The 21058-nt window shown below is 52.8% G+C and overlaps 10 protein-coding genes across 10 annotated transcripts; 3 read left to right on the plus strand and 7 right to left on the minus strand.

The window, feature by feature from the left end:
- Positions 1-1001: 1001 nt before the first annotated feature.
- N656DRAFT_555989 (uncharacterized protein) lies at positions 1002-1553 on the minus strand. Its single transcript, XM_064810067.1, has one exon. It carries the CDS (start codon positions 1451-1453, stop codon positions 1118-1120), a length of 336 nt encoding a protein of 111 aa, XP_064672474.1. The 5' UTR covers positions 1454-1553; the 3' UTR covers positions 1002-1117.
- A 2421-nt stretch (positions 1554-3974) lies between these two features.
- Positions 3975-6081, minus strand: N656DRAFT_777104 (Fibrillarin). Its single transcript, XM_064814759.1, has 10 exons — positions 5925-6081; positions 5673-5739; positions 5380-5614; positions 5302-5315; positions 5104-5248; positions 4997-5044; positions 4903-4925; positions 4662-4843; positions 4530-4610; positions 3975-4468 (listed from the first exon to the last, which is right to left on the minus strand). Exons 1-10 carry the CDS (start codon positions 6019-6021, stop codon positions 4404-4406), a joined length of 957 nt encoding a protein of 318 aa, XP_064672475.1. The 5' UTR covers positions 6022-6081; the 3' UTR covers positions 3975-4403.
- Positions 6075-7507, plus strand: N656DRAFT_796513 (ribosomal protein L22; the record flags this gene model as incomplete). The annotated part of the gene is made up of 4 exons (XM_064817537.1): positions 6075-6128; positions 6728-6941; positions 7095-7282; positions 7352-7507. 4 exons carry the CDS (start codon positions 6075-6077, stop codon positions 7505-7507), a joined length of 612 nt encoding a protein of 203 aa, XP_064672476.1.
- Positions 7508-7790: 283 nt separating this feature from the next.
- N656DRAFT_556022 (ubiquitinyl hydrolase) lies at positions 7791-9568 on the minus strand. Its single transcript, XM_064810068.1, has 4 exons — positions 9406-9568; positions 9251-9326; positions 9168-9181; positions 7791-9088 (listed from the first exon to the last, which is right to left on the minus strand). Exons 2-4 carry the CDS (start codon positions 9270-9272, stop codon positions 8129-8131), a joined length of 996 nt encoding a protein of 331 aa, XP_064672477.1. The 5' UTR covers positions 9273-9326; positions 9406-9568; the 3' UTR covers positions 7791-8128.
- A 110-nt stretch (positions 9569-9678) lies between these two features.
- Positions 9679-13000, minus strand: N656DRAFT_777109 (uncharacterized protein). Its single transcript, XM_064814760.1, has 10 exons — positions 12697-13000; positions 12196-12385; positions 12032-12121; positions 11864-11966; positions 11712-11805; positions 11304-11655; positions 11136-11245; positions 10592-11075; positions 10403-10527; positions 9679-10346 (listed from the first exon to the last, which is right to left on the minus strand). Exons 1-10 carry the CDS (start codon positions 12705-12707, stop codon positions 10025-10027), a joined length of 1881 nt encoding a protein of 626 aa, XP_064672478.1. The 5' UTR covers positions 12708-13000; the 3' UTR covers positions 9679-10024.
- N656DRAFT_777110 (uncharacterized protein) lies at positions 12719-13673 on the minus strand. The gene is made up of 4 exons (XM_064814761.1): positions 13395-13673; positions 13093-13220; positions 12889-13025; positions 12719-12816 (listed from the first exon to the last, which is right to left on the minus strand). The coding sequence occupies exons 1-2, from the start codon at positions 13635-13637 to the stop codon at positions 13131-13133; spliced, it is 333 nt and encodes a 110-aa protein (XP_064672479.1). The 5' UTR covers positions 13638-13673; the 3' UTR covers positions 12719-12816; positions 12889-13025; positions 13093-13130.
- Positions 13674-15358: 1685 nt separating this feature from the next.
- On the plus strand, positions 15359-16031 carry N656DRAFT_777112 (uncharacterized protein). Its single transcript, XM_064814762.1, has one exon. It carries the CDS (start codon positions 15556-15558, stop codon positions 15856-15858), a length of 303 nt encoding a protein of 100 aa, XP_064672480.1. The 5' UTR covers positions 15359-15555; the 3' UTR covers positions 15859-16031.
- A 1845-nt stretch (positions 16032-17876) lies between these two features.
- On the minus strand, positions 17877-18579 carry N656DRAFT_556504 (uncharacterized protein). The gene has a single exon (XM_064810070.1). The coding sequence runs from the start codon at positions 18491-18493 to the stop codon at positions 18035-18037; it is 459 nt and encodes a 152-aa protein (XP_064672481.1). The 5' UTR covers positions 18494-18579; the 3' UTR covers positions 17877-18034.
- N656DRAFT_556485 (uncharacterized protein) lies at positions 18580-19193 on the minus strand. The gene has a single exon (XM_064810069.1). It carries the CDS (start codon positions 19026-19028, stop codon positions 18666-18668), a length of 363 nt encoding a protein of 120 aa, XP_064672482.1. The 5' UTR covers positions 19029-19193; the 3' UTR covers positions 18580-18665.
- Positions 19194-20260: 1067 nt separating this feature from the next.
- On the plus strand, positions 20261-21001 carry N656DRAFT_556838 (uncharacterized protein). The gene is made up of 2 exons (XM_064810071.1): positions 20261-20787; positions 20841-21001. The coding sequence occupies exons 1-2, from the start codon at positions 20383-20385 to the stop codon at positions 20937-20939; spliced, it is 504 nt and encodes a 167-aa protein (XP_064672483.1). The 5' UTR covers positions 20261-20382; the 3' UTR covers positions 20940-21001.
- Positions 21002-21058: the final 57 nt, after the last annotated feature.

The raw sequence follows: 21058 nt of genomic DNA on the forward strand, positions 1-21058 counted from the left end.
CTGTACTTCCATAGGTTGCGCAGGTGACCGCCCCCGCAAATGCTCGAGCTTCAATCGGAGCTTGATCCGCGGGCCGCCCGGGGTTGAGGCAATGAAAACTTCTGTCTTGATGTAATGTAACCTTTGTGTAACTTTGCCCTAATTTTGGCGACAAAACGCAGGGTCTTGACAATCTGCTCGGCGTTGCACGCCAAACACCGCCAACGTAGGTAGGCAAATAGTAGGCAGAGTGCTATATGTACCGTATGTTTTATAGGTACATATCAAGCCAAAGGCATCCCGAGGGCAGTGCGGTTAGCGTCAGTAACTCGTATAATTATTGTCTCAATAACATAGTGGAAGGCGTATCAACGGGGCGCTTCGCTGTTGTCCCGAAACAGAAATGAGGTGTGACAGAGCTACCTAGAATCCTAGATAGTCTGCGGAATTGCCCTGGTCCCGGAACAGTTTCTTCCCACGACCTATCAGAATACGTGTATCGCGCATCAGGTGCATCTGCCAGACTCGTACCGACTAACAACCGTTGAGGAGGCTTGGACCGGCGTTGGCAAAGGCGGTCTAGAAGCCTCTGATCGTGAGAAACCCGGGTCCAAGGTGACAGAAGCTACAAGTAGTATGTGTACTATACACTTTCGAGTGTTAACTGTGTGGGCTACATACAGTACTAACGTATAGGTACCTGTATGTACTGTACACGTGTATGTGCGAACGCGGGGTAGTAGTAGTCTCGACGTTTGCAGCCACCGCCAACTTTGAAATCGAGAACAATGAACAGTCGAGGGCAATTGCACGATATCCCCTGGATATGTGTGGTGACTGTACCTATTCTAGTCGACGTGTAGTAAATGCGTCGTTGCCTGTCAAGTTGGCTGGGATCAGCACCTAGCGAACAGGCTCAAACTTTGCTTCCCCGAATACTAGTACATAAGGTACACATACTTGTACCCTGAGACAGTTAATTTGCAACACCCTGCAGGCTGTCATTCGGCTCAGCATGCGAATCACCAAATGCTTGTCAATGGAATTGCTTATACCTTGATTTTCGCCAACTTTGATGCTGACAATTGGATCTTTGATCAGGTACTCTCGAATTACCAGATCTGTCTCGATGCGCACGCTACAGCACCCTTGCGACGCCCCCTCGACAAGCTCCCCCAGGTCCTGCCCTACACCTGTCCAGAACAGGCAGGTCACAAACTGATGAGCGGGCTTGCAGCCCCTGGATCTGCTGGCTTGTTACCAGCAGAATGGTTCGGGATCGCCCAAGTGCCGCAGAGCACGAACCAAGCACAAGGGTCCTAACGTATCTAAGCTCGCGTGCCATGTCCGCCCAGTCACAACAAAGACTCTTCGGCTTGTGGCCGCAGCAGTCACACGAGGCACTGGAGGTCAATCCGTTGGTGGTGGACGCCGCCACAATTCCTTCGAATGAGAATTCTGCTTTGCCATCCATTGTATCTATCCTACGTCTTCTTCATCCCCTTCTTCTTCTGACTAGGTACCTCGCTAGGTCCCTTAACGCGGACTCGGTGAGATAGCGAAACAATGCTGGAGAAGTGGGCGCAGATGCATGATATGGACACAGTGATTGTTAGGCAGGGTACTTTGGCCATTGCTCGAGACTAATTTGAAAGCTCTCTAGGTGGCGCCCAGTATGCTAGAGCCAGAGAGGAGGCGACGCGGGATCAGGCCATCACGCTTCATGCCATCTGGTCCAGAAGCTTGTGGCGGGCCTCCCACTCAGACAAGTGACACTACACGTGTATGCAGCACGAGTCCGACATCTGCATGTCAACAGTTCAGAATGCTTGGCGATCCAACTAAGGTACATAGTTTCTCTCGGCAGACATTGCTTGGAAATCTGGCTTAGCCACGTAACTCGAGTTGGGGGCAGGTCTTCGTCTCTTCCGACGAGCTTGGATGAACTGGTCTGCTTCTGTTCACCTATGGCAAGGCTGATTGGGCCTTCTGTGTGCTACCTTAGTTGGCTGGCTTGATTCGGACACCGATATCTCTGTAGAGTGTATCGTCTGGGTCATGATACGTGTACGGAGTACGGATAGTACCTGGTCATCCGACGATACCGACGATACCATTTCGGAAAGGGCAAGAATCACAAAAGAAAGAGACAAGAACATGGCTACCTACAGTTGTAGTCTGGCAGGATGACTACAGTTGTAAACCCCATTCCTCGCCCACTGAGGAAGGAGTGTATTCATTACACATATAGTGGAGTTACCTTGAGATGTACGGAGGTTGGGGCCAAAAGTAATTGACAGCTTCCTGCTGGTGCCAAGCCTGTCAACGTGTGAGAAGCCAGAGTCAGAGAAATGCACTGTATTTTCTATGGGGATAGCGTTCCCTCGCAAAACCCACTTAAACGGGCGTTGGAGTGGGCACTGACATGGCCCTGTAATTGGCCCTGGAAGTGGACTTGACTATAGTGGATTACAGTGGCTAGTGTGGGTGGTTCGGCTGAGCTGTGCGAACCTCACTGTATCAGGCGCTTGGCAGTCTTGGCAAGAGGAAGTGTCAATTACTTTTGGCCCCAACCACCGTACATACACGTATTCTTACAGGAAGTGTAGAACATTTCTGGGTTGAAAATCCCGCTCAAACAAACTTATGTATGTACATTACCTGTGGATTATTATTGTTAGCATACTCCGTATGCAGTGATGCACCTAGGTACTGTACATACCTGCCTTTCACTTTCAGGTTCCACTGGGCGGTCTGGAACTTCTCTCTCTGCATCATCGCAGCAACAACCCGGAATCGAGTCAATCGACCATAACAACGCCCAATCCAGAGAAGAGATATTAATCAAACCCCACCCTCACTCCTACGTACATATGGGGAAGTGCTCCGTCGGTATCTTACCGCTCAAGGCTCGTGAGTCGCGAACGGAGCTCTCATCAATGTCTGTCACCAGAATGAGCGGCAGGTGAGATACGACAGCACTTGCCGTCCCTCGTCCTTGGGACATTCACAAAACCGGGACAAGAACCCAGACCGGAACAAGCTCTACAGAGGTATTGTTGGTGAAATGGAAAGCAGAAAGAAAGCTGATTAGCGCTGATGGACCAGTCAGTGCTCATGCCGTGCCCGGCCAGGTCGGCATCCGAGATGAAATGCTGCAGGGTGGTCGGCGACCATAATCTCTTGGGTAATATCATTATCCGCCCACGAAGAAAAACAAAACCAACGCCCCCAAATAAAAAAATAAAAGTCCGCTTTCCCATCCGCTTCTGATTCGGGCAAAATATTGGCCTTGATGTTGCGAAAAAGTAGGTTTGAGCGAGTCGATCTCATTTCGATTCAAGCTCACGGGTGCTTGTGAGACGGGAGGGGGGCAATGTCGTCGAAGTGGTTTGCAAACTACCTCAGAGGGATGCACATTCCCGTCACTCAACGCACCTCATCACACTGCACTTCTCCCGGTCTGTCACATAAGTTACCTACAATGAAAGAGTGCAATGACTCCTTGTATGTATGTACAGTACATATATACAGTACTGTACATATCTACTGTAGAAGTCCCGTGTATAGCCGACCTCCTAATTCCCACCGCCATGCCCAAGAACGAGATTTTATTCTCTAGAGAGGGATTGCAGTCACCTTATGTGGCGCAAAATGGTGTAGACGCCATCCGCTAACAATGTATTCCATGCGACTCAATTGAGAACCACGTCCACAATGGCATGGCACGGGCAAGATGAAAGAGGAATGGGCCGGGCGCTTGTTGTGTCACGGGCGTCTTTTACGGAGCTTCCAGTCATAACAAGTCCGGCTCCTGGCTTGTCTGTCAATTGGTTCCGTCCCGCCACCCGCGCTCGTTCCTGACAGACGGGTCAAAGGATGGTCGTGGAATTGCTGTCTTGCCGCATGCCACGTTCCATGAGTTGGCTTCTGAATGTTGTTGAGGCATCTTCGAACTCGTGAAGCGCTCCTTCTGGAACGCCGACGGAACCAGCACCCGAGGCAATTGTGTATATCATCCTCATTACGTCTAGGGACAGCATCAGCTGCCTATTTACAAGCGTCAATGTCTAATCCCATTGCTACAGCGGGTGACCTGGCCAAATCGTTCCTTCACCTGGCATCCACCCTCCACTGCCAATGCTATTCATGGGCCGCGTTTGCAGCGCATGACTCGCACTGCCTGCCACAGGGCTGGCCGACTCGACCATGTCGAGATGAGAGAGGTTCGGTGCAGTGACTGATTTCGCCTAGAGGTCCATTGGTACACCCCGATGCTCTAGTCACACCATGCTGATAGAGCCCAGTCCCAAAACGCCGTTCGCCACCCAGACTCAAAGCAAGCCAACCGTCCAGTTGAACACCAAGTAATGTCTCAGAACGCCATGAAAGAGTTTAGGGCGATGGTACATCCGAACTCGCACTCAACCCTCAAACTCCTTCTGCAGGTAGACGCAAGACACCATTGCGTGGTCACGCTCATAAGGTTCTGAGATAGAATTCAGTATATAGTCCAAAACACCAGTTTCAATACGAGGCCGTGAACTCACCCAGAGTAAGTTGCTCCTTGGGGAAGAACTTGTCCTCGCGCAGTTTCTGGACTTCGCTAGCAAAGACTTGCTCCGGGGGGGCTGTAACAGTATAAGTCAATGTCCGCGGGATACGATGCCTAGAAGACGTACCAGTGCTGTCAATACAGCTTGCCTTGATGGAGATGAGCAGACCGCCACCCTGCTTCAAGAAGAGCTTTGCGTTGATACCGACAATTCTTGCTTGATCAGGCTGGGCAACATCGGCAAAGATTACGTCCACCATCGGTAGAAGCATCCGATATGCCATCGGCTTACGAGCATCCTCGACAATCCTATTCCGGGTAAGCCAAAAGTAAGAATCTTGGGCGGATTCTGACATAAGAGTGCTTACGGGATGACATTGGTCCGGCGGGTCTGTAAAGTAATCAGTCTCGCGCTCAAACCCGATTTGCGGAAGGATATGTGGACAGCTGGAGTGAACTTACCGCCATGTTGATCAGATCTCTGCCGGAGCGGTGGGAGAACTCAACGGCCTGCATATGTCTCCTGTTAGAAACTTTTACACGCCAGAAGCAGCACAGGTAGAACATACGTAGACAGCTCCAGTTGGACCGACAATGTCAGCAACGTGAGAGACTGATGTTCCAGAGGCGGCACCAAGGTACAGCACCTTGGAGCCGGGCTTCATGTAGATTGTTTCCAAGCCACCTAGAATACCAGCTGCAAGCTTGCTTCGGCTGTTTCTTCGTTAGAGGGGGTAGCGCTGAATTAGATGATGGATTTGACTGACAAAGGATTCCAGATCTGCAAGAGCTCTAGGTTAGCGATGACAAGAGGACGATCCAGCGTCAATGCCTTGCACACTTACGCGATACTCCGTCTTGGTGGTAACAGCGTCATCACCCTTGCCGGCATTCTCAACGGAGATTCTCTTCTCTCCGTAGACCGACTCGCCAGGCACCAAGTTGGCGGTAGCCAGAAGATCCTCTTTCCCGCCACGAGCAACGAAGACACCCTTGTGACGATGGGGCTCGACAATAACCTTCTTGCCGCCCTTCGCGCCCTTCGCACCACCCCTGGCACCACCGCGGCCTCGGGGAGCGCTGCAACAACACGTTAGCTTGGCCAACCACCTGTCACAGTCGGTAGAGCATGACATACCCTCCCCGGCCGCGACCGGGAGGCCCTCCACGCCCTCGACCAGCCGGCCCGCCACGGCCGCCGGGACCTAAGAGCAGTTAGCAGGCAGGCCTTACTTGATAGAAAAACACGGATACGGTGTTAGACGAGACGGACCCTCGTCCCATCCAGACGGAGCTGCGCGCGTCCGAAACCACCGAAACAATAGGCAGGTAGAAAACACCACGCAACAGACTCGCCGAAAGCATTAAAGGCAAAGATATCACGACTTACCGCCCCCGCGTCCTCCTCTCGCTCCGCCGCGCCCACCGCGGTCACCACCGCGAAAGTTTCCTCCTCTGCCGCCTCTTCCACCACGGTCAAAGCCCATTATGACTGGTTTTGTGTTTGTGGATGGGTAGAACTGGGTTTTCCTCGATCGTAATGAGCGCCACCGGACGAGTTGTTGTGAGCAAGCTCCAGTGCGAGGCGCAATGGGTGCAGAATGACGGCCTTGTCAAGATCCTCAAAAGGCTAAGTTTCTTGGAGTGGACGTGCAAAATTTCCCCGATAACTCGAAAAAAAAAAGCGGGGCCAACCTTTTGCCTTCACCTCAATTAGGCTGCTTGGGTGGGCCCTTATCCCGTGACTCGGATTGCCAGTTGCATGCTAATGATCCTGCACTGAAACTTTGGCGCCAAAGCGTTAGCGCTCTAGCGATTGGCTCCTGCACCTGCCATTCAGGCTCGATAAATTTGTTTTTGCCTGAGGCCACAATCTGCCCGCACAAGCCAATCAATCACTGTCCACTGAGCCCTAATCGCGAAAATCGGATTTGGCGCCAAAATCTCGAACCATCATCACTCCGAACTCTCAACTTGGTCGATCCCGTCCTCGCATCGACAAGCCGTCAAGATGGTCAGTAACTTTTACGGGATTATGTTACAGTCTGTCGCTTCGAACTAGATTCCGGCAGGGAAGAAGGTGTCAGGCCGTTGATTTGCGACTGGTGGAGGGGGAAACGCCTTGAAAAGCAGCACCGGACATTGTTCGAAGCTATCCTGAGGCCCAGGCTGACCAGAGTTTCCGTCGTCTAGGTTCGGTACTCAGCGACTGAAATCGCGCCGGCGAAGTCGGCCCGCTCCCGCGGGTCATACCTCCGGGTCTCCTTCAAGAACACCCGCGAGACGGCCCAGGCGATCAACGGCTGGAAGCTCCAGCGCGCCCAGACCTTTCTCCAGAACGTCATCGACAAGAAGGAGGCCGTTCCCATGAGACGCTATGCTGGCTCCATCGGCCGGACGGCTCAAGGTACGATTATAAACCGACGAGCACCCCGTTGAATATGGAATTGAAGGACCAAAGAATGGGAGAGTTGGTCGCCATGTGAACGCTTTGTGCTGGACGGACCCAACGGAAGTTTAATAAGGCGTTGAGTCTGGTGCTGATTGGTATGGACAACAGGCAAGCAGTGGGGTGTCTCCCGTGCTCGGTGGCCCGTCAAGTCGGCCGAGTTCCTGCTCGGCCTCCTCAAGAACGCTGAGTCGAACGCCGATGCCAAGGGCCTCGACACCGGCAACCTGATCGTCAAGCACATTCAAGTCAACCAGGCCCCCAAGCAGCGCCGCCGGACATACCGTGCCCACGGCCGCGTACGTTTTGCCGGATTTCTTAGCAGGTCGAGTTCGGGCGGATTCGCCAGACACTAACAAAATTGACAGATCAACCCCTACATGTCCAACCCTTGCCACATCGAGCTCATCCTCACCGAGGCTGATGAGGCTGTTCAGAAGTCGGAGGCGGTTGTCCGCGACGAGTCCCATCTTAGCTCAAGGCAGCGTGGTGTGCGTGTCCGCCGGGCCATCACTGCGGCGTAAGGCTGGGGGTTTGTTAGGTTGAGTTGGGACGGGGATCTTTTGACTGAGGGCTTGGCTTTCTTCCGGAACGGTGTACGCGAGCATGGCATTTTTTCGGGTCAAGGCTACGATTCCAGAGAAAACGGAGTCGGTCACGATTACTCAATATAAGCATTGAGAACCACAGTGGTGAATGCAAGGCCTGATGGGATACAGGGGCGTCAAACAAAATATCATTGCTTTGTCTCGAACGGCCCTTGCTCTGCGCAGACTCCGCGATGGCTGAAGGGAGGCGTCGTCTTGGTCATTGTGGTTGCCAGCAGACGTTGATGGTGAATATCCACGGTTGACCAGAGTGTACGGAGTGATTCACATGGCTTTCGGAAATCAAGGCGGGTAAGATCATAGCCTCGGAACCAAAACAAGCAGCTCTCCACATGGCGGTGCAGACTTTCCCGATTCCAGTCAGTATCCTCACAAGAAGTCTGGTCGTTTGTGCCGTCACAACTACTCCCAGACTATACCGGCTCCCAATGTTCGTGATTATGGATAGGGAACCAATTCACCCGAACTTGCCCCTGTTTTCAAAGTATCCTCCCCCAAGGTCCCCTTTCAAAGTAGGCCTCCCTTCTTCTCCTATCCCTATCCCCTCATCTCAATATCCTCACCGCCTCTACCCTTCTTGCGCTCCTCTGCCCTCCTCTTAATCTTCTGCGTGGCTTGGTCGATCCACTTTTCGTACGCTCCGTCCCCTTCCTTGAGCTTGGCCGCAACTACGCCCTTGAGTACCTCGCCGGCAAACCCCACAAAGTTGTGCCTCCGCAGGGCGTTCTCAAACTGCCAGTCCCTGCGCTTGCGCTCCTCGCGGGCGAGCAGCTCCGCGTCGCCAATCTCGCGCGCACGGATGCGCAGGTCGCGCACCATGGCGAGCAGGTTGAAGCGGATCTCGGCCGCGTCGTAGCGGGCGATACGGCGCTGCAGCACGTCCATGACCTTGAGGGGGAACTCGTCCGGGGCGCAGGGGCCGTGGCTGATGGGGGCGGGCTGCAGGCCGTCGAGCTCGTACAGGACGCCGTCGATGGGGGTGTAGGCGATGAAGTGGAAGGCGGCGGCGTCCTCATCGTCGGGCTGCCGCTGCGTCTCATCGGCAAAGGGGCTGCTCTTGGCAAAGCTGTTGTGCACGTCCCGGATCAGCTCCGAGTTGGACAGCGCCTCGCCCCGGTACTCGGGGGGCAGCGCCATGGTGAACTCGCGGAAGTCGCGCAGGTGCGGCCCCACGTCGATGGTGGCCGTGTCCGCGTCGGCGGTTGCGGTTGTGTTGTCGCCCGTCTTGTTGAGAAGGACGCTCAGCAGCGCCTGGGTGCCACAGGCGTTCTGGATGGTCTGGGCAGCGAAAAAGAGGCGTTCCGAGGCATCTTGGTCGAAGGAGCCGTCGAGCGGCTTGTCGCCTGCTCTATACGGGGTGTCGGTGGGGAACTTGAAGAGAAAGATTACGCCGTAGACGGGGTAGAGTTGGGCCAGTGCGTCCGGGTCAAGCGACAAGAGCTCCTCGAACTGCACATCCTTGACGCCGAGGTTCTCCAGCAGGTAGGTGAAGACACCCTAGGAATTTTTGTCACGTCGTCAGCAGCGCTCCGAGCTTCGGTCACCAAGATCGCTTGGCACATGTATATCTGCGTACCGCATCAGACTCGACTGTGGTTGATTGGTCAGCGATTAGCTGCTGGGGAGAGCTTTCTCAGGGCGCAGACGCATAAACCTTACTAGTATTCCAACCGCCGCTCATCTTGATGCTGTGAACCGCTCTGGAGCCAAGTGGCCTGGGAGAGCTCAGAGTTCGCTTGCCCCAGGAATATGGACTTGGGTCAGTGACGTAGCGGGATCAAGGGGAAGCCGATCGATACTGCCCGCTCTCTAACCTGGATACGGCTCTCTGAGATGAAGCTATTGTGTATGAGAGCTAAGTAAGTCCGGCTTTGGTTAATCGATAAGGTAACGGGAGCTCATCGGATGCTAGTGAATTTAGCTTGGGGGGCACCACCCAAAATTCAGTGCGATGATGCAGTCCCAGGTGCAGCTGCACGTCGACCTGGCGATAAGATAAGTCACTGAGCGACGTTACATTACCTCCCTTCAGTACAACATGTAATTACATGTAATATTCTTGTTAAATCCCTTTTGAGTACTTCAGGTAGTTACTTCGTTTATTTGACTCCTTCTTTACTCAGTACTGTACATTCAACACAACGCCGGTGACTAACTGTGGATGTTTCAATAACAACCCATCATGGATGCTCAACCGTTTACAACACGGCGAGTGCTCCATCGCGGGTAGAAAGAATCCGCTGGCCCCCACAATAGTATTCACATCAGAAACCACCGCCAGGTATCCGACCCAGCTCCACCTGTCCATCCCCTGATCCTGTTTGCCATGCGCGGATCCGAACCATGGTGGGTGACATCAACTCACTAAGCCCCGGCTAGCCTGCCATGATAGGTACCTTATGCACGTGGCTTTGAATTTGTATGTACCAGGTTTCAAAACATCTGGCGAAAAGGCTCTGAGGTTGCAAGTCTCACATATTCCTTGTCCTCCGGGGTGTCCGTTTGGGATCGGTGATGACGGGAGCCGGCCGTCTCGCCGCGCGAGTGCACGGGGAGACTGGTATTTCCACCATTTCGTCTTTTCATCCACGGGATGCTGCACTTTGAAAATGCTCGGAGGATCCAAGGCTTCTCGCTGGGAGGCTTCCACGTCCAGTATTCCTTCAAGTTGTATCCTTCTGGAGCAATAGAACCCCATGAGATCTTCATGGCGAGCCAGATTGCTCCGTTGATGGCAGCGTAAGTGAACAGACCCCTAAAGGCCCAGTTAGCTGCCCTGGTCTCGGCAACAGAGAGGGGATGGATACGTACGCGATCAGCCCATAAGCTACGCTGTAGCTGAATGGGATGAATATAAGGGTGACAAAGGATGGTATAGCGTCGCCGATGTACGCCCAGTTGATCTTGGCCACCTGCCGAACCATCAGGCAGCCAATCTGAACAAAGTCAAGTTAGTCCTGGCCTGTACTCGAGCCGTGGCACTGAGCAAAAGGTCCTCACCAGTATGAGCGTGCCGCCTGTTGCCCACGGAGGGATGGATGCAATAATAGGGGCGAAGAACAATGAGACAAGGAAACACAGTCCAGCGACTATGGCGGTAAGACCGGTTCGTCCGCCCTCGGCGATGCCCGCGCCGCTCTCGATGAAGGCAGTTACAGGGGAACACCCAAAAATGGAGCCCAGGGTGATGCAAAAAGCATCAACACAAAAGGCCACAGTCGAGCGGGGGAAGTCGCCATCTATCTTGCGCGATTGCTTGCAGAATCGTGCCATTGAGTAGAGCGTGGCCGTGCAATCGATGATGTCGACATAAAGAAAAGTGAACAGCGCAGCCACGAACCGGCCTGCCGACTTGCCACCCAGATTCCACTGTTGCTGTGCCAGCGTGTGCTTGATCGGGTGGAAGTTTACAACTTTGCGAAAGTAGTCGAACCGTGCGTTGCCGTCAACAGTGTCGGGGAAGTATGTCAGTGGAGTGTTGCGCCTAGGGGGGGCACCATATCAGCTTCCGTGAACAGATTGCAGGAGCCTGCTGAGAACTTACGGCCATGAAAGAATCGAAACAATACCGATGCCAATGATGATGGCCGACTTGACCCGGAATGCCATCAGGAGTGCTATCAACAGCCCGCCGAAAACGATGCCCACCCACATCTACCCGTTATGTCCGTCAGGCCATCTGATTCTCAGAGATTTGAAAAACGGCACATACCTTTGGGTTCGTCATGTACCCGGAGATGCATGCCCCGGCTTGACCGAGGTTCTCTATCGGGCATCCTCCAATGGCAAGCGGCGTGCTCACGCCTCCTGTAATGAGTCCGATGCCCGAGGAGTACGTCATGCCGATGAGGGTCAGAAACAGACCGATACCGACGCCGCTTGCGGTCTTGATGGTGCCGGGAATGACTTTGACGAGCCAATGGCGCATGCCTGTCAGAGCAAGGAACATGAAGATCCATCCTTCCAGGAAGACTGCTGTAAGCGCGAGACGGTAGTTCACCGAACCTGAACCCTTTGCTCCGACGACCTGGTAGGTGAAGTATGCATTCAGACCCATCCCCGGCCTGTTGGACAACTAAGTTAGGGGCAGTTTCGATAGTATGATCCTACTCTTACTCACCCTAGGCACACAGGCAGATTGGTGAGAAGACCAAAGAGGATGCTAGAGACCCCTGCCAAGGCAGCAGTGGCGGTGACAAGATCGAGCTTGACCTCTGTGTCGTAGCGGTCAGCTGGATGTATTCCCATGTGTTTTTGGTGTCGCTCACTGACCGTTGTAGCAGGCCGTCCACTCGGCCTTGTTTGCGCAGTTACCTTGCAGGTCGTAGGGTTTATCGCAGCGACAGCCATAACCCGTCTCGGCGAGAATGGCGGCCTGCGACTGATTAGACTTGACGACTCCAAGTGTGAGACGCATCGTAGCAAATTGGGAACCCTCACGTTGACTGCTATAATGTATGCCATCGTGGCGAAGGTCGTCAGTCCTGCACGGATCTCGGTCGACAAGTAGGCATCTCCAATCTCGGAGGACTGGGTTGCATAGCAGGTCATGTTAGTGATCGCCTTTGAGTTGCCAAGGTTTCATTAAGTCCATAAGTACTTACATGGCCGCTTCCTTTGAGCCGAAAGAGTTTTCCGACCACTGACTTGTTCACCGAATTGTCGATTCGCTTCACAATGTTCGTATAGATCTTTGACCCCTTTTTGGGCTGGCCTGCGAAGTGGCCTGTAGAGTCTTCACCGTCGACCGGAAGCCCGCGGCCAGCCACGACAGGATGCATCTCAATGTGTTCCCTGCATGTGTTAGCTTGACGAGGCTGCTGCGGAGGATGAAGACGGTGATGGTGAAAGGGTAAATCATGGGAACAGTTGGGGGAAGCGAAGCAATAGAGAGGACAAATCTATCATCCGCCACTAAGTGGTCACGCTTGATGGGATCGAGCCTGTCCATATGGAGCATAAGAGCATAAGAAAGAAGGGAGAAAGGATGTGCTGCTCTCGCTCTTCCACGATTGCAAGCGATAGAATTCGCATTCGCACGCGCAAAAGCATCGCAGTATGGGGGGTTCGTTAGGAAACCGATAGAATCAAAACGGCCGACTTACAATCCAGACATTGTGATCAGGTAGTAGTTCAACCGTGGTTGAGAATGTGGGAAACCCAAGTCCAGTCGCAGCGAGGAGTAAAAGAAGTTTGAAGATGGTCGACTTTTGAATCGTAGGTCGCTGCGATTTGGGAGATGGGTCAAGGTCAAGTGAGGGGCGAAGAGATGGAGTTGAAATCTGGAAGAAACATACCAGTTGTTTTTCAGGTAACGGCTTTGCTGTTATCTTTGGACGGTGATTTGGGATCGGTTCGAGGCAAAAGGGCTGTCTGTGGCTTGTGACTACAAGCCGCTTGCTCAGAATGCCATTTGCTTGCCCCTGGGTAAGTACTAGTATTCAAGTGAGAAAATAAAGAACATCTCTTAGTTAGAAGGAAATCTCTGGGAAGTCTCTCACAAGTTGGATAGTTGAGATAAAGCGTTAGGTTGGTCCAGTTACAAAGCTGCTGGACACACCCTACTCTCGGCAGGTGACGTGCTCGACGACGCTGGATACCCTTCAGCGCTTGTTGCCCAACACACTTGCTGCCGAGTGGAAGCATGGGCAACAATGCTAGAGTCAGACAACGCTCAGCCATAGAAGCAGACCCAGTTTATCCATATACATAGGGATACAGAATAGTGCAAAGCCGCTGCACAAGAGCGTCTCGTCCATGGGCAATGGGTCCTTTGCCAGATCCAACTTAAACACAAGCCCACCTTGTGTCGACCAGTAGGGAAGGCGGATGGATAAGCGTAATAAGAGGGCACATTAGAGGTACCCCTTGTAATACTGTCAACAGAGAGAGTGAGAGATGCGGTATCACGACGACTACTGCGGTGTTGTCTTGTCCTCAAGCTGTGGCACTGGGCTGGGGGTAAAGCCACGAGCAACAGTGGGAGATCGCAAGTCTGCTCTCTTAAAAGTCGAAAGCCTGAGTAGGTACTTACAGCCCGTGCCATGGCTTATCGCCCTATGGCGTCTGGCGTTCGCATTCTTGTTAGAATTTCGACACATCGACGGCGAGTCTCGACACATCGACGGCGAGTCCCGCTTCATGGTCTGCCCCGGTTCGAGGGCTCCTGGCAATGGTCCGCGGAACACTTGCAGCGGCTGCTACAGTAGCATTGCAGATGCTAATGTCGGTTGAGACTCATCCTACTGTACATAGACTGTAAACGCTACCAGACACTCTGAAATATGGACAAAAACCAGGATCGAGGTGGTTTGGAGAACCCGGTTTTGGGTTAGGGTTTGTTGATGATTCTGCAGGGAGGTTCCGGACTTCGATACAACCGCTTGGCGTGCCAAGGCCGGGCCGATCCCGAATGCACTGCGTCGAGAGGATCGACGCCGGCCCCGGATTTGGCGCTCTTGGCATTCCATTCGGTCTGGCCCGGCCGGCCGAACCTGCACTACACTAGTTCATCAACACAACGGAAAAGTCACTACCCACAACTTGAACCAAGTCTGATATAAAATGAGACATTCACCCTTTCAGAAAAGCATTGTGGTGACCCCGTAGAACGGCTGATGTGGGAACAGACTTTCTACGGGCGAACCGCCGAGATACCTCAACGTAAGTTCACCCAAAGAAATGGAGCGGTAGTGAGGGCAGATTCTAGATTGCTTTGTGATGGGATTAGAATAGCGCCTTTTCTCTGGGTGGGTGTTAAGCGCTTTGCTCGTATCGAGTGGTTGACTTGGGTTCGCTTGTATGGGACCAAGGCCGGGAGCTTTCCAACGCTCCTTCCGTTTCTCAGAATTATGCCCAAAGTGCCTGCTTGGTATTGAAAGCCAGAAGAGAATGTGCATAGATCACAATAGGGTCCATAACGAATTCTTCCTCTCAACTCTTTTTCTCTTGTTTTCTCCCAAACATCACCAAAACTTTCTCTTTCACTCTACCAAGCCTGTCAAGGAAACCTCGGGACTTTCCATTACGCCGGCTTTTCGGTTACCAACGTCCCCCATCTTCTCGTGAGGGATAGCTTTGATTCCCCGAATCGCATTGAATTCTCCGCGGGGATCGCCTTACATACCACCCACACCCCGTTGAGCATTATCCCGGTCCGACCATCCTGGAGAGGCCCGTCTTCGCGACTGCAACCCTTCCTAATTTCCGCAGTCAACTCCTTCAAAATGTTTACCGTTGACTGGTCCCCCTACGACTCTGAGCGTGTCGGCGAGAGGCGCGCTCGGAAGGAAAAGGAGCGAGGGCGAGGAAACGTGTCGAACGGCGCCGTCGCTCCTAAGACCATATCTTCCAGTTTGGTGTCACATACGACAGAGGAGAAGCGAGACGGTTTTCGCTGGAGTCTTGGCCGAAAGAAATCCGCCTATGGACTCGGGCAGTATGAAATGCCAACCACACAGTCGAGCGGCAAGGTAGGCAGAGTCGATAACAAGGACGTCCAAGTCAACAACGAAGGTGGCAAAAACGACAAGAAGGCCGGCAAAGTCGACAGCAACACCATTGTTCTTGAACTTCCCACAGCAACTCCCACAATAATGGTCAAAAATAAGTCCTACGAATTTCTGCCGCCTGTCCTGGTGGACAGCAGTTTCGATGATATACATACCAGTTGGATAGAATCCGTCGACCGTTTATCGAAGGGTATGACCCCAACTTACTCACCATTTCCCGTGGAACCATGCCGAATGTTAACCCAAGTCCCAGACTCGATTTTATCCAAGATGACAAGCTTGACCATACCGACGGATGATGAATCTTCAGGCGAGAAGCTGGCCGTGGAGCAAGCATGCGCTGATTCAAAGCTCGTGCTGGTCTCAAACGAAGTGGAAGTGTCACTTACAGCCAAGACCACCGAAACCACTCCCAAGCACGGGAGAAGTGCAATCACTGCTCTCGTGGAGACGATGCGTACAGAAATCATAGCCAACGCGGCGACATCCAAGCCTCCTAAGGCCTCTCCATCTCAGCAGTCTCCCGGATCTTCTGGCAACGGCGAGACAGCATCTGATCTGATCGATACATGGTATACGGCCTTACAACCACCCGCTGAACCACTGCCCGAGTTACCTTCCGACCAAGTCATCCGCAGTGAGAGCGTTCTCGTGCCTCCTATTCCACCGCCGGCAACTGGGCGAATACGATTCCTCGCGCATAACCCCAATGCCTGGAAGTCACTTGCTGACTGGAGTCAAGCGACTACCAATTGACAACTGAGCTCCGGCATTCAGAGTGCTGTATGACCGAGATTTCCGCTTCATCCTCGTAACATTTTGCAGACCTCGGCGGCGAAGGGGCACCGGCGCTGGCGGAATTCTTATGCTTCCATACTCCATTGATGCTGCCATGCGGCCATCAGCGTTTTAGAAGCATGACGAAGTTCCTGTTGAGGCCCATCAGTTAGCAGGGAGACAATTGTGCCGGAGGTGTCTTCGTGCCGAGTAGGAACACTAGGTTGGGCTCACTGAAGATTCGCTTTGGCTTGTGATCATCACCAAGGCAGGGTAATCCACGTCGCTTCTCAAGGGATTCAAGGGATAGGGCCGAAGCGGGGCAGTGTCGAAGCATTCATGACATTCCACTAGGAGTCGAATAGTCTGCAAGATAATTCAAGATACCGTGGCTCTGTTTCACAACTCTCCTCTCATTCTCTGCTTACGCCTGGTTCCATGGTCGACGGTGACTGTGATACGTAGCTGATAACTACACTTCTCAGACACTGGCTTCGCCGCCCAGGAGACTTACATGGATAGTAAACATGCAGATCGCAGGATAGTTGTGAGAGTGAAACAGGAAAGGCGGATTTCTTCCTCGATATGGAATCATTCTGAACCAGCAAGTGCGACGATACGTATTTACATTCTATCCTTTCGAAATGTAAGGCTTTCCCGATGTCATCGGTGAGACCTCGAGTCAAGAAAGGTATACCGGTACATTCCTTCTGCAGCAGTTGAAAAACCCACAGAGTCAATCATAGGACAAGAGTCCGAGCCCTCTTGGCTCAAAGTTCAACATGCAGTTGCGCCCAACCGCAGGCAAGAAACCAGGGCGAAGGAAGGGAAATCCCAGAAGAAGAAGGCCAAGGTACGGCTGTTTGTTGGTTGAAATCTAGTCGCCCAGCTGCAAGACAGAGGATCCCTCCCGTTGAGGGGGAGTGAGACTGAGGTGGTGTCTTACCTGCGCTATCTGTATGTATGCAATGCTTGCTGCTCGTCCCAAGGCACATCAACCGCGTAAAGCAATGCAGGATGTGGAACAATCACCGGGCTTGGTTTGGATTTGTTTCTTGGCAACCTGCACCTGCATGCAAGTTGATGTCGGGGGCTTGTGTGTACTTTACGCGTGCAGTGTAATTCGGCGGTGGCTCACAAGTTTGGTTCCTGACCCCTGACCGACCCCTTTACCACTTGAAGTGGTAATCTACTCCGTTGCCTGCTGCGATGGTTCCTGTAAGCAACCAACCGTCATTCACAATGGCCAGGTCAGTGAAGATGCGTGTCTCGTGCATGTCTCTCGGGTTGCTACCCCATACACTATTGTAAGCTTGGATTCGTGGGTCGTTGGGGAATGGAGACAGAGTCGACAGCTGACTCCTGAGGAAATGAGACAGGGAAGTTCCCGGGTTCTCCTTCGTCTCCTCCCGCATGTGCATATGTATGCTCACCAACTGATATCAACTCAGGACTCAGGAATGTCCACACAACCCTCTCTTGAAAGTGGAAGAGTGATGATTCTGTATCCATGGATGTGCTGCCGCGAGCGAGCCAACCCCCTTTCCCCGCACTTAGCGTGAACTCAACAGCACCGACGGAGCTCGGCTCTTGTAGGGAAAACGCTCCCCTATCTGCCGACAGTCTCGACCAGAAGCAGTGTTTGAGAGGCGATCTCTACTCCATACAACCAACGGTGGTAGAAGGCAGTCCAGACCTCGGGAACAGTGCCAGAATTGCGCTAGGCGCTCGATTGGTATGCTTGGAGGCTGGGCCCTGGATGGCAATGGTACCCGCCTGCATAGCCTCGGATAGGGGTTATAGAGAGCCAAACAATACAATTGGTCTTCGAAAGTCATGAATGAAATGGGGTTAAGTTGCCAATTTGGTTTATGAGTTCATCAAGTGCATTCCCCATCCTTACCTTCCCTTGACTGAATCAACAAAATGTCGCGGTGCCGACTCTGACCACACCGTCGACGTGAGGAAGTCGGTTGCTCCACAGGCTCAGAGACAAAACTCAGGACAGCGAGCGAAATAAAAACCCACAACGGAGTCAGTTTGTAGTTCTCATCCGTATACTGGAGGTGGCGATCTTCAGCTTCCCTTTGGTTGCGCGGGGGTTATACTGGCGTGAACGGTAAAGGCTGGGTTGGACTTGCTCCTTCCGTGGGCATCACAGGTTGTAGGACAGCAAGTAGGTCTGGTTCGTCGCTTGGCAGGGGCTCGCCTGAGCAACACGCCCTCTCGGGTAGATACGGATACGTAGCGCGGCAAAGGCGCCAACAGACACGGCTCGGTACCTGTAAATCCAGTGGCCGGGTTCCGGGCATCTCGGAGCGACACCGACATGCCCCAGACGTGGGAGAGCCTTGCATTGGCCTCGTTGGACCTGAGCACAGACACACACCAAAACCCTAGGATGGCGAAGGCTGGATCGAGTGACTGCTGCACCATGGAGCATGCTGCCAATCGTTGCCCAATCTTGCCACCCGATTGAGTAGTCGGGACGATCGTGTAGAGAAGAGGAATAGCGGAGTGTAGCATTCAAGAGTAGATCTAGTCGGGGGCTAGTGTAGTAGGAGCTATCAACTGACGGCAGCAGGCAGTTCAAGGGAAAGGGATCTGCCACCATTGTCCGTGACACACGACTTATTTACTTCCTGGTAGCTACAGGACGATTAGTAACGTTCGCACCATGCGCTGTGAAGTCTCATACAAACCTGAAAGCTTGGCGCTTCAAGACGGCGATAGGTGCGAAATGTCATATGAACCAGCGACCTATATAAGTTCGTTGAATGAAGCGGTTACACACCGTGTCCGTAATTGCTAAAAGACCCCCTTGGGGTTGCAATGTGTACGTAGTACCTATGTTGAGCCCTGCCCTGGCAAGGGTGGAATGTTAGGTAGTAAAATGGGATTTTATTATTACGACGGCCTCTATTATTGCGACGGCCTACAACTGCATGTACTGTACAGTACCTCCCGCCAACACATGCAAGCCACACCAAAAATTGGAAGCCACCAACATCGAAGTACCGGGACTCGATGCGAAGAGTACTCGCATACAACACAGCAGTGGCAGCCGCCCAAGCAGGGCGGGCGCGGGCGTTGTGGGTAGGCAAGTTAGGGAGAGCTAGGCGGTCTAGGCGGGCAGTATTTTTGTGCATTCGATTCAAATCTTATTGCATTTTCAAAGCGATTCAGCCCAGGGCTCGCTCATGGGCGGATACCCAATTCAATTTGTATATGCATCAAGTTCCGGTACTTCGATGTTGGTGTTGGTGTGGCTTGCAAGCGTAGGGCGGAGGTACAGCACATGCAGTTGTACTCCGTAGGCCGTCGCAATAATAAATTGAGGCCGTCGTAATAATAAAATCGGTAAAATGGTGATGGACACTCCGATGACTACAGGATACGTTCTCAGGTTCGCGAAATGTGGATATCAATCCTTGCGGAGTGTGGACCGGCCATCGAAGAAACGGTGCTAACTCTAACGTTTACAACCAACCGAAACGGAAACGAACAGGCCTTGCGGAGGACAACAGAGGAGTGGCCAAAACGCAGCGAGTAGGTGGAGCCCCTACCACGTGGTTACCTTACACTTAAACAGCGCCGCTTGATCCGCCACATCTCCCTCGATCAACCACTCAACTTCCTAGGGTGCCTTACATGCTCTCCGTGCGGACGAACGATCTGATATTCAACAACTTATGTACCCGGCACCCTGCTCTGCGCTGCTCTCAAACGCCGAGGCTCGACTATGTACAAGCGAGAGGACAGTCAGCTTAAAGGGGCTTTGTTACCGCTTCGGGAATGGACTTCTGTCATAGCGAAAGATCGATCTTCCAATGACTGATCGAAACAGCTGCGATTTTCCTGGGCAATTGACCACCCAGCAGCCCCGCCTGCCATGAAGCACACCGTATCCACAATACCACCCTCCGTTGAGTTCCCTGTCACGAATTCGCTACCTTACGTAAGTGACGCACTCTCTTGCTAGGGGCTTCTGATGTGTTGTACTGTACATACACACAGTACAGTACCGTAGTATATTTGCGCGGTGTATCCATATCTTACCGGTATGTATGAACTGTCCTTCAGCAGGCGCCCCGTTTTGAGAATCCAATTAACTTCACTTTGGCGAAGGACGACTTGGCAGGAATAACTGAAGCTAACTGGAGGTAATTCAGGCACGGGTACTGTACGAATTCCACTCGTGTAAACATGGAGATTGGAGAAAGATGGAGTCAACGTCTAGTGTACACGTACAATACATACTGTAACCCCGCACTCAGCTGGGGTATCCACTAACGTCAAAGCGGCCGTCACATCATTTCATCTCATTGCTCTGTTCGCATTACGGAGCCCTTGCCAGGAACTACCTATGTAAGCACAAATTAGTCTTGACAACTCGGCAGGCAACACAGTGTCCTCCGGAAAGAGCAGACCTTCAGGCCAGCCTTGAAGTTCATGCCAAAGCCACTGTAATCACACGGTCGACATGACGCTAGACATACATGGATGCTACAGGCAAAAGCTCTAGGTTCAGTTGGGAAATCGATTCCCGCGGCCAATCCTGACCTCGCTCGCATTTTGCCGTCGAGGCCCGGGCATTTCTCGGTTCCAGTGTCTTGTCTCTTCCACCGCTCTTGGCCCAAACATTTCCCAGGCTTTTTGCTGACAATAGACACGGAGAGTATGCCCTGTCGGGCTAGTGTCGATCTAATGCGATTGAATGAAACACCATCACAGCTCGAACGCCTGTCGCCAGTTGGACTGGACCCCTTGTTAACACAGATATGGGGGCCCCCCGGTTATCCTGGCCTGCTTTGTGCGCAGGATGTGGGAATGGATGACGCTTCAGATATCCAGCTAGCCATTTCTGGTTTACTGTTTCGCAGTTTTCGGTCCTGCTGCCATTTGCTCGTGTGTCCCATCCGACTACTTGAAATCCACACTTCCCTCATTACCTAGGGCAGGACCGGGTTGCTGGACGCTGTCCCCAATTCAACATTTCACGGATTTCTGCCTGTGACCGGGACAGACGCTCACCCTCCACCTGGTTCTACACCTCTTAGACGTTCCTCATACGGCCCAGAGGTCTCTGAACGGTCCGCCTCTCAGAGTGACAGGGGCCACAGATCGCGAGCAGCCGTGTGTTTGAGACCGAGGCCTTTTCCCTCGGAAGGGGCTGCCG

Source organism: Canariomyces notabilis (assembly GCF_033297395.1).
Source record: "Canariomyces notabilis strain CBS 508.74 unplaced genomic scaffold N656scaffold_5, whole genome shotgun sequence".
Lineage (NCBI taxonomy): Eukaryota > Fungi > Ascomycota > Sordariomycetes > Sordariales > Chaetomiaceae > Canariomyces > Canariomyces notabilis.

Coding starts and splice junctions, on each gene's coding strand:
- N656DRAFT_555989 (XM_064810067.1), bottom strand. CDS start 1,453: ATGGATGGCAAAGCAGAATTCTCATTCGAAGGAATTGTGGCGGCGTCC.
- N656DRAFT_777104 (XM_064814759.1), bottom strand. CDS start 6,021: ATGGGCTTTGACCGTGGTGGAAGAGGCGGCAGAGGAGGAAACTTTCGC. Junction 4,611..4,661: donor AAGCTGTATTGACAGCACTG/GTACGTCTTCTA, acceptor ATACTGTTACAG/CCCCCCCGGAGCAAGTCTTT. Junction 4,469..4,529: donor CAAGGAGCAACTTACTCTGG/GTGAGTTCACGG, acceptor ATTCTATCTCAG/AACCTTATGAGCGTGACCAC.
- N656DRAFT_556022 (XM_064810068.1), bottom strand. CDS start 9,272: ATGAGCGGCGGTTGGAATACTA.
- N656DRAFT_777109 (XM_064814760.1), bottom strand. Junction 11,656..11,711: donor AATCTGCCTGTGTGCCTAGG/GTGAGTAAGAGT, acceptor GTTGTCCAACAG/GCCGGGGATGGGTCTGAATG. Junction 10,528..10,591: donor CAGGCGGCACGCTCATACTG/GTGAGGACCTTT, acceptor GACTTTGTTCAG/ATTGGCTGCCTGATGGTTCG.
- N656DRAFT_777110 (XM_064814761.1), bottom strand. CDS start 13,637: ATGGCACGGGCTGTAAGTACCTACTCAGGCTTTCGACTTTTAAGAGAG. Junction 13,221..13,394: donor TCCCTACTGGTCGACACAAG/GTGGGCTTGTGT, acceptor TCCACTCGGCAG/CAAGTGTGTTGGGCAACAAG.
- N656DRAFT_777112 (XM_064814762.1), top strand. CDS start 15,556: ATGCGTACAGAAATCATAGCCAACGCGGCGACATCCAAGCCTCCTAAG.
- N656DRAFT_556504 (XM_064810070.1), bottom strand. CDS start 18,493: ATGGTGGCAGATCCCTTTCCCTTGAACTGCCTGCTGCCGTCAGTTGAT.
- N656DRAFT_556485 (XM_064810069.1), bottom strand. CDS start 19,028: ATGCACAAAAATACTGCCCGCCTAGACCGCCTAGCTCTCCCTAACTTG.
- N656DRAFT_556838 (XM_064810071.1), top strand. CDS start 20,383: ATGCTACAGGCAAAAGCTCTAGGTTCAGTTGGGAAATCGATTCCCGCG. Junction 20,788..20,840: donor GGTCCTGCTGCCATTTGCTC/GTGTGTCCCATC, acceptor TACCTAGGGCAG/GACCGGGTTGCTGGACGCTG.